The 10,416-nt window shown below is 33.7% G+C and overlaps 2 protein-coding genes across 3 annotated transcripts; both read right to left on the bottom strand.

The window, feature by feature from the left end:
* Positions 1-1,412: 1,412 nt before the first annotated feature.
* LOC114386569 (LEAF RUST 10 DISEASE-RESISTANCE LOCUS RECEPTOR-LIKE PROTEIN KINASE-like 2.2) lies at positions 1,413-2,754 on the bottom strand. Its single transcript, XM_028346594.1, has one exon. The coding sequence runs from the start codon at positions 2,725-2,727 to the stop codon at positions 1,540-1,542; it is 1,188 nt and encodes a 395-aa protein (XP_028202395.1). The 5' UTR covers positions 2,728-2,754; the 3' UTR covers positions 1,413-1,539.
* A 1,758-nt stretch (positions 2,755-4,512) lies between these two features.
* On the bottom strand, positions 4,513-6,214 carry LOC114386290 (G-type lectin S-receptor-like serine/threonine-protein kinase At1g34300). 2 transcript variants are annotated; one of them, XM_028346253.1, is made up of 2 exons: positions 5,886-6,214; positions 4,513-5,760 (listed from the first exon to the last, which is right to left on the bottom strand). In XM_028346253.1, exons 1-2 carry the CDS (start codon positions 5,926-5,928, stop codon positions 4,571-4,573), a joined length of 1,233 nt encoding a protein of 410 aa, XP_028202054.1. In that variant the 5' UTR covers positions 5,929-6,214; the 3' UTR covers positions 4,513-4,570. The 2 variants fall into 2 exon arrangements, with proteins under 2 accessions (XP_028202054.1, XP_028202053.1); XM_028346252.1 differs by having other exon boundaries at positions 4,513-5,772.
* Between the last annotated feature and the right edge of the window lie 4,202 nt (positions 6,215-10,416).

The following is a 10,416-nucleotide window of genomic DNA, read 5'->3' on the forward strand; positions in this document are numbered from 1 at the left end:
ATTCCATCACCAGTTCTAATGTGATCATTGTGCTGTTGCTTGTTATGGCTATTGTCTGCGTTGGGAAAAATTCTGTGGTTGAACACTCTGATTTTGCGATGACATGAACGCCCTTGCAAAGAGGTACATGCATAAATATAGTTTATAGCAATAAAGTTCAATACATAAGCATATAGATCTTGATCAGAAAAAAAAATCTTTATCTCTCCTTTCTGTGAATATATATCCCCACGCATACAAGACAAACCCACTACACACTCCTTGCACTTGTTTTGTTTCGCCCATTCCATATAATCTTCGTAATCCTTTTCAGACTTGACCATGTTTTTGTGTAGCAATTAAATACCTCCTGCATCTTTGGATGATAATCTCTGCATGTGATCAGAATTACTGTTTAAAGCATTTAGGGGAGGGGATAACGAAATTTACAAGACAACCTCTCATAACCCAACAAACATGTGCGGAGAATGAAGATAATTGTGGCTAAAGGACCTCTTTCTACTAACTGGTCTCCAAATTATAGGAGAATTGGAAAAATAAGAGACGTGTGAGTGAAATAAGAGAAAGAAGGAATACTACCTGTGGTTTCTGATGAGAATTGTGATTTAGAACAATGAGGAGAGGATAAAATGACATCTAAGTTATGTCTAAATTTGCAATTCGAGGTTTACAATTTTGCTGTGGTCTGGCTCTTGCATGCGTCAGGGAACTCTTTGTTGAAATTGGTCATGGGCTCTGCATTCGGCATGTTGAACTTGTCGTCCATAACCAAATTTTGGAATGCGGAATTCTTTGTTTGTGATTTGCGAGATGTAAACACTGTAACAGTGATGAGGGAAAGATTAAGAAATTGAAGAGTGGAGTAAGAATTAGGAGTGACATGACACGTTGCCAATTTTGCTGATATGTCAAAAGTTATTAAACTTATGTGCCAGCACATGCCTTTGCTTCACAGAAATTATGTTATAAATAGATTCAACAATTGGGATTAATTAGTCATTTTTGTTGGAATCAAATTTTACTAGTGAAGAAAATATTTGAGAATGGGTGAGACTAGAAATTTTTTGAGGAAAAGACTACTTATACGTTGATCATTTCTTGTTTTTGGCTTGATACAAACTCTAAAATATCATTCTTAAACCAATAAGTTAGATTTTGCTAGCACATATTTAATCTAAGGACTATAAATAATTCTCTAGAATTTTCTTTATATAACAAAATTACTCACACATTTTAGACAATTCTGTATGCAACTCCAGAAAGACTTCTCTAGAACATGTTTCTAGAATCTGGGTTAAACATGTTTCTAGAATTGGGACTTATGGCTCGGGAGATATGCAGCCTCGAAGTTCTGCAGAATGTGTGTCCTATTCTATAAACTGGGGGTTTCTTCCCTAATTTTTCTAGTAAAGAGACCAGATTTCTATCAAATATTATCACAAAAAAAGTAAAAGGACAATTAAATAAATATAATAGTAGAAAAGAAACATTACAAACTTTTTGTAAAAGAAATGGAAAATTTTCATCACATTGCCTGTCTCATTCATCAGCAATGGTAGAGGTCCATTCAATGTCATCATTCCTCATCATAGGATTATCATATACAATGCCTGGTTGGGTTACCGTAGCAGAAGAGCCAGAATTAACACTTGTATTAGCATCAGTTTGTGATGCTTGGGCTGAATGACCAGGGATAGTCCCATCCATCATATGCTGAAATGGGTTCATGGGTTTAGAAATTTCCACCGAACCTTCCAACATTTTCACTACATCACTCATTATTGGTCTTGAATCTGGTCTATACTGAACACATAGCAAAGCTACCTTAACCATTCTTTCAGCCATTTTATGATGTCTCTCCTCTATTCCACAAGCCATTCTTAACTCTACCAATTCTCCAGCATCAAATCTTTTCCAAACCCATACTGGAAACCACTCTTGGCTTTCTGGAAGGTTAGTGTCAACGTTTCTTCTCCTACCTACGATTTCAAATAACAGCATTCCGTAGCTGTAAACATCACACTTGTGAGTCACAGGAAATGGCATCCAAAGCTCAGGTGCAGCATAACCAGGAGTGCCCCTACCTCCTGTCATAGTAATATGAGTATTGTCTCTGTTGCAAAGCTTGGCTAATCCAAAATCAGCAACTTTAGGATTGAAATTGCGGTCCAATAGAATATTTCCTGGTTTGATGTCATAATGGATTATTCTTTGTTTGCAATCTTCGTGCAAGTATGCGATGCCTCTGGCTATCCCAACTGCAATCTCATAAAGCTTTTCATATCCTAAGGTCTTCTTTTCATGGAACAAATACCTGTCAAGAGAGCCATTCTCCATGTACTCATAAACCAGTGCTCTTAGATCTCTTTCGAAGCAAAATCCAATCAACTGAACTAGATTGAAATGATGAACTTTTCCAATTGTACCCACTTCTGCCATAAATTGTTCCTCAATTCTCTTATCTGAGTTACCACGTAGAACCTTCACAGCCACATTGATTCCATCACTCAAATTTCCTTTATAAACTTCTCCAAAACCTCCTGATCCCAATAATGATGAGTAGTTATCAGTTGCAATCCTGAGCTGCTCACTAGTAAACCTGATTGGCTTTTCTCTTTCCATATTACTCAGAAATTTGTCCATAGCAAGAGTCAGAAAATGCATGTTTGAACTGCTATCAGTCTCTGTCTTGGATCTTGTACAGAAACCAAAAAGGCAAAGAATCATGAACCACAGTAACACAGCTGCAACACGTTAATATTCCGTCAGAAATTTTGTGACAAAACCAATTAAAAACCAACATATAGAACAAGAAGAAAACGAGAATAATACAACGGGCTCAAATCCTACCAGCTACAATGGCTATGCTACTTCCAAAATCCATGCTTGACAATAATTCGTTGATAAGAATTCAAAATTTAGTACTGGATATAGGGGATATGATGTAGGATATGTAAGCAAAATTGAATGTGAAAAAGAATATAATATCTGTATGATCAGAAGTTTCAAGTTTCAAACATTAGAGTATTGTGATCATTCTATATTACAGGGCCCCCGTTCTAAATTAAAATATTAGTATGAGCATGGCTATTCTTGATTGAATGAGCTGGCTAGCAAAGTCACAGGACGGCCAAAAACAATTATTTGAACAAAATAACGACAAATACTAAGTTTTAGATTTCCAGTTTCCTAGCACCATCCACCAAGGCTGTTGATAATTAAATATGGAATGTTAAAGGCAAAGGAAGTTCATGAATTCTTTTCGTACTTAGTACAAACTAACGACATATCAAGAGTAAACCACATTTTCCAAGTTATTCAACTGAGTGACTGACAAGGAACTCCATGACCATGACTGAGAAAACAAAGAGATGACAATGACTAATTAAGAGAATTTCTTCTTCTTTTTTTTGTGTTTAATATCATTATCTCTGGGAAAATTTTATTTCATGTATTGTGTTTCCTAGCTACCCCCACTTTCCTCGATTCAAGTGTCTCATACGGTGGAGGATTCACATGGTATGGGAGGAAAAGAGAGGGAAAGAATATGGGAAGAAATTTAAGTTTTCTCCTGTACGGTTAATCACACTTTTAAAATGATTTCCTAGCTACCATTTCTTGTTTATTATTATAAAAAGCATGAGTCAAGAGGAAGCTGTATAATTTTCAGTTTCTTGTCTGGAAGACGTGTTTAGAGGCAATAAAGCAGCTATCATAACAAGTCCTAAAACTTTGTTGAATTGACTAGAATTTTCAGTCATCTTGCAAGCTCAATATGCACATGGCACAAATCCTGAAATCTAAGCAAGGCAAATGGCAACGATATAAATGTTGCAGGCCAAGAGCTATTCTAAACTTGTGAAGGAGAGAAAGTGTGTTAAGTGTATTTCAAAAGCTTGATATAGAAATCTTGTCTTTCAAAGCATAACACTCTTGAAGCTAGTTTCACTCAAAACCTCGACTTTCATATGGATACCCATCTAAAGATTGTGTTTGGTAATTTTCAAAAGATTAAAATATATTTTTTATCTCTAATAAATATCATAATTTTATGTTTGTTCCCTAATAAAAAAAAAATTTGCATTGAATTCCTAATATAAAAATTTTATTTTTAATTCTTGACACACTTTTTTTAGTCCCTAATAATTAATAAATTTTGTGTTTGTTTCCTAAAGAAACTTCATTTGTTATTAGTCTTTTGATAAAAGTGTCAATTAGAACCAAACACCAAATTTGTTTTATTAGGGAGCAAAATCAAAAAAAAAATATTAGAGAACAAATATAAAATTCAAGTATTTATTAAGAATTATAAACATATTTCAGCCTTTTCAAAATTCAGACAACTTATTATGTTGCAGATTCATGTACTATCTTATTATGTTGCAGATTCATGTACTATATTTAATTCTTTTCTTCACTCATTATACAAAGTTGTCAACTTCAAATGGTTTAGAGGAAGAAAAAAAGGAATTTTTATCACCAAAAAATTGATATGTGCATGAAATGGATAAATTTGAATACAAAGGAAAATATTTTTCAATTTAATTCATCAAGTAGCATATTTTCTCCATCATACATTTCTAGAGGCTAATTCAATCTCATACTTCCTCATAATAGGAGTAGCACATATAATGCTGGAATTTGTTACCATAACAAAAGAACCAGATGAAGTGGTTGTTGTATTATATGTCTGTGAGTCTTGGACTGGATGAGCAAAGGTAACTGCACCCATCAAGTGCTGAAATGGATTCCCAGGTTCTGGAACTTCCAGTGAACCTTCCAGCATTTTCACCACAACACTCATTATGGGCCTTAATTCTGGCCTATATTGAACACACCACAAAGCTATCTTAATCATTCTTTCTGCAATCTCCTTACTTTTTTCCTCTATCCCACAGACTATTATTAGCTCCCCCAGTTGTGCGGTATCAAATCTTTTCCAAACCCATATTGGAAACCACTCTTGGCTTTCAGCACGTTTAATATCAAGGTTTCTTCTCCTGCCTATGATTTCAAATAACAGCATACCAAAACTATAAACATCACACTTGTGAGTTATAGGAAATGGCATCCAAAGTTCAGGTGCAGCATAACCTGGAGTTCCCCTACCTCCAGTCATGGTTATGTGAGTATTGTCTTTGTTGCAAAGCTTGGCTAAACCGAAATCAGCAACTTTAGGATTGAAATTCCTGTCCAAGAGAATATTTCCTGGCTTTATGTCATAATGGATTATTCTTTGTCGGCACTCTTCATGCAAATAAGCAATGCCTCTGGCTGTCCCTACTGCAATCTCATGAAGCTTTTCATATCCTAAGGTCTTCCTTTCATGGAACAAATACTTATCAAGAGAGCCATTTCCCATGTACTCATAAACCAGTGCTATCAAGTTTTTTTCAAAGCAAAATCCATATAGCCGAACCAGATTGAAATGATGAATTCTGCCAATTGTGCCCACTTCTGCCATAAACTGCTCCTCGATTTTCTTGTCTGAGGACCCACGTAGAACTTTTACAGCAACCATGGTCCCATTAGTAAAAATTCCCTTATAAACTGTTCCAAAACCTCCTGATCCCAACAAGTTAGAGTAGTTATCAGTTGCAATCCTTAGCTGTTGATCAGTGAACCTGATTGGCTTCTCCCTTTCCATGTCATTCAGAAATTTATCAATAGCGAGTGTCAGAAATTTTGAACCTGGGATTACTGGTCTACTATCAGTCTGATTTCTTCTTCGGCACACACAAATCAAAATGCCAACCTTGACTGCAATCACCACTGCAAAATATTAATGTTCAATTAGGAATCTTGTGACTATACCAATGAAAAACCACCATAGAACCGAATAGAATTAGATGAATACAAAAAGATATCAGAGGTTAAAATCTTACCAAAGACGATTACAGCCTCGATTACACGGAGACCATCTGACATTACAAAAGAGATAAGAATTTAAAAACAGTGAAAATGCTATAGTGATGGTGAGGAACCGTGTGAAGTAAAGAGACATAGTAGCTAAATTTATATGCAACATCCCATGCATTTATCGAATAAAATAATCATCTCAACATCCTAAATTTCAAACCTAGTAATATACCGCTTAATCCTTCCATCATTTAGATGTCATCAACACGGTCCTAAATAATTAATGACACCATATGGCATTGGAACAAACTTACAAAAAAATCTCTAAAGACAAATACTACATTTTATAATTCCACTTTCCTATACCCTTCTCCTAGGCTGGCATTTCGTTTCTTATGTATATCATAATATGTAATATCCATTTTGAAGTTCGTGGAATATTCTAAGTTCTAATCCCCAGGTAATAACGACATATTAAAAGTAGTATATAATTTGACATTCGATCTATTCAACGGACAAGGAACTATGTATATGATTAATTATAATTAGCCAGAGTGAATACGGCGATTAATAAAGAAAGTGGCATGGGAATTTTTTATTGAATGTCATTATCTGGAAAAAAAAATTGTATGCTCATCTTTCTTCCTCTTGGAGCATAAATACTGTCAGATGTGTAAAAACACATACAAGTTTTTTATATAAAAGTCTATATGCTTCTAGGTAAATAAATATTTGTCCTGAGGAACACACATAAGAAGAAAATGTGTCGCAAAGTTGTAGATCATAATAAAAAAAATGTTTAAATTTATTTGTAAGTTCTTGAATTATTATTTGATAACTTTTATTAGGTTCTTAACTTTTATTTGGGTCCATGAACTTTTTTTTTTTAATTGCATTCCTTTGTCTCTAATTGTTATTATTGAAAATTAACCACATGGAGCTAATTAAAAAACAAATACAAATTCAAAGATCCAATTAAAAAAATAATAATTTAGGATCCTAATTTAAAATAGTCAAATAGTTTAGGTACTTACTAAGTAATTAAAAAGTAAACTAAAAATCATACAAAAAGTATCACTTAACTATAAATATTCACGAAACCTCAATCAATTTTTTTTTCTTCATCACTCAAAAAAGTCATATGTTGTCCTTGAGTGTGTGTAAGCCTCTTATTTATGTGTAATCTCATTTAAGAGTGTATTCAAAAGAAGTTCATTGGCTATATTCAAACATATATAACCTATAAGGGGGAAACCATAAATGCATTCAGGAGACTAGTGTTTTCTTGAGTGTGCTGTAACCAGAGTAGGGCCAAAAGTTATAAAAGTGAGTACCCCAATGGAATCTCTAGTGTCACAATTAGTATGATGAAGTAAAAAAAATGAATTCAAAAAAATGATATTGCACCTTTGTGCCACAGTTGTTGTTACTTCAAGAGAGAGAGGGGAGAAAAGATGTTTAAAGTGGGAGTCAGGTGACTAAAAGTAAAGGGTTTGGGGGCTAATGCAGGAACTTGGGGTATATCATTCTTGTTGTTGATTGGTTGAGAGTGAGCTGAGGATTGTTTTTCAAATTGATCTCCTATTCTCTATAGATGTTTTGTATTCCATAAAAAATCATTATTTTTTTTTTTTGCCTGACCACGTTAGAAGCCAATAAAGTTCTTTAAGTGATCATTCATTGAATGTTTGATAACTTTGAAATGTTGAAAGATGAAAAACAAAGTTAATGCGAGTGATTTCAATGTGATGTTAGAGAGATACACTCATTCTAAAATCCTATTTTTTTGGTAAATAAATTAAAAATGTTTTTTATTTAAAAATAAATAATTTTAGAAAAATGATGAGATTTTTGTAATTAGATAAATAAGGAGAAAGAACTTTATTAATTAAAATAATGGTTTGAAGAAAAATAAAAAAAGCTATTTGATTATTCATTTGATAGAAAATAAAATAGAATTATTTTTTATAAAATAATAAAAATAAATAAATAGAGTAAATAATAGGTTGTGAGTACCTTAGCTAGAAATAGAGACATGTTAGGTCAATTTTAAGCCTCATCTTCCTCTCAATCTTGTTTTCTCTTTTCCCCTTACAAATTTTCTCTTTTTCCCGCATACACTCAAATCTGTCTTAATAAAACAACAATCTCGGACTCATTAACTGTGAATCATCGTGATCTTTCAGCACCAGGTTTGCAACTCATTTCCGAGCATTCTCACTATTGGAAATTGAAAAAAAATGTCGGAGCTAAGAGAAATGTCATTCGCATCATAGTTTTCTTTTTTCCCGCAGAGACTCAAAACCTATCCAGTAAAACTATGATCCCGGACTCGTTAACCATTGGATCATCGTGAAATTTAGACACCTGGTTTGCAATTCAATTTCGCACACCTTCACCCTTGAGATTTGTGAAATATTATTCATGGAGAGAGAAAAGTGAATCTCACGAAGACAATACAAAATGAAGGCTTCAATCTCTTCTCCTTTTTTAACGTTTGGAAACCTTATCAGAGCAATCATCAGAGGAAAAATTTGAGAAATGTCAGGGAATCGTTAGTGATGCCACTTTCGCTGCCGAAACACACGTGAGCCCGCTTAGAGGTAAGGGATGAGTTTATCGCAATTGAGGTTAGAATAAACATCTGTAGGAATCCTTAGGGGATCAAATTGGGGTTTATTTTGGAATGTTTATTGTATTGAAATTCTTCCTATATGATTATGTGAAATTGTTTGAGGGGTTTTACTCCCCGTGAATTGAGAAACATTTTTGTATAATTTGTTTGTATTTTTTATAGGATTAACGTGATAAATAGTTATATCGGGATCATGAAATTATGATTGACATTGTGTATAAGTGATAAATTAAATATGTGATGAATTGTGGGATAACATGTTGCTTTCAAATTATAATATTGTTATTGAGATTGAGTATAAGTGTAAAGTTGAACATGTGTTAATTTGTGAGATACGCGTAAACATATGATGGTGGATTGTGACATTATGAGATGTGGAATTGTGAATATGAGATTTATTTATGAATAAGTGTGTGATGTGAAAATACTTGTGTTGTGAGCTATGAATTATACAATAACGCGACCAGTGTTTACCTTGAGAAAAATGTTAATGCGCAGTGTTAAAGGAAAAAGTGTAGGATTCCTAGTTAGGAACCTAAAGTATTAAATTGTAGCACAATGTGTTAAACGTGTTTGAAACACAAGTGTGGGGTCGTGGATATTGTATAATTCATGAGTAATGTCTACTTATAATATTGTTGTTGAAATCGAGTATAAGTACAAAGTTGAACATATGTTAATTTGTGAGATACACGTAAACATGTTATGGTGGATTGTGACATTATGAGATATTAAATAAAGGACATGAGATTTGGTTGTGAATAAGTGTGTGTTTAACACTTGATGTGACAATACTTGTGTTGTGAGCTGTGAATTATACAATAACTCAACAAATGTTTACCTTGAGAAAAGTATTTATCCGTAGTGTTAAAAGGAAAGTGTAGGTTTCTTTGTTAGGAACCAGTGTTAAATTATAGCGCAATGTGTTAAACGTGTTTGAAATACAAGTGTGAGGTTATGTGTATTGTATAATTCATGAGCAATGTTTGTATGTAAAAAAAATTGTTTTAGAGGTTGAACCTGAATTAGGAAGGTGAGGCCCTAACAGATTCTTTGAAGTTTAGGCCTTGGAGGTAAAGACACTCGGTTTGAGTACTCCTTTAAGCCTATGTTGATCCCATATGGTTGGAATATTCTCGCAAAACGGAGTGACCCTGACTGGTCACCTAATGATTTTACTTAGTGAGAGTGACCTGACATACTCATTGTGTGGTGTGACTTGTTATGTACTCCAAAGTGCTCCAGTGTGGTTTTTCACTGACATGGTACCATGTTGCATATAGGCTTGAATCTTAGTGTATCTGTTGCATAACGCTTGTATATTTATTGATATTGATTGATTTAGTGATATTGTGTTTTGATCTTTGAGTACGTGAATGATGTGAAAATGAATGAGACGTGTTGTGTTGTGATGTGATGTTACACGACAAAGTGGTGAAATTACGTGAGCTATGTTTAAGTAAGTTATATCTCATTTACATGATATGTATATCTAGTTGTCTCATTTCTCTCTATTAGTTAGGAATATGATAACTCACTCCCCGTGTGCTATTTGTTTTTGGATCCTGTGATGATCTCGAACTTTGTGTTCGTAGGAGCAGATTGTTAGGTGAATGGCTATGGAGAATCTCATGCTAGAGGACACGAAAAAATAATGCTCTAATAGGATGTGGCATTAGGATATAGATTTCTATATTAATTGCATGAAGTCTTGGACGGCCTTATTTGAGCCGAGATGATTTTATTATTTATTTGGACAAGTTTTATTATGATGCAAGAAAAGTGAATGTGCGCCTTTTACCCTTTTGAAAGGATTTTATTTAAATGTGTTTTAAGAACTTTTAATTAATTGTAATTTATTTTTCTTTTATTATTAGTACATATATGTATGGGATAGAGGATGTCACACTCACATGAATACA

The sequence above is a fragment of the Glycine soja genome, chromosome 15 (assembly GCF_004193775.1).
Source record: "Glycine soja cultivar W05 chromosome 15, ASM419377v2, whole genome shotgun sequence".
Classification (NCBI taxonomy): domain Eukaryota; kingdom Viridiplantae; phylum Streptophyta; class Magnoliopsida; order Fabales; family Fabaceae; genus Glycine; species Glycine soja.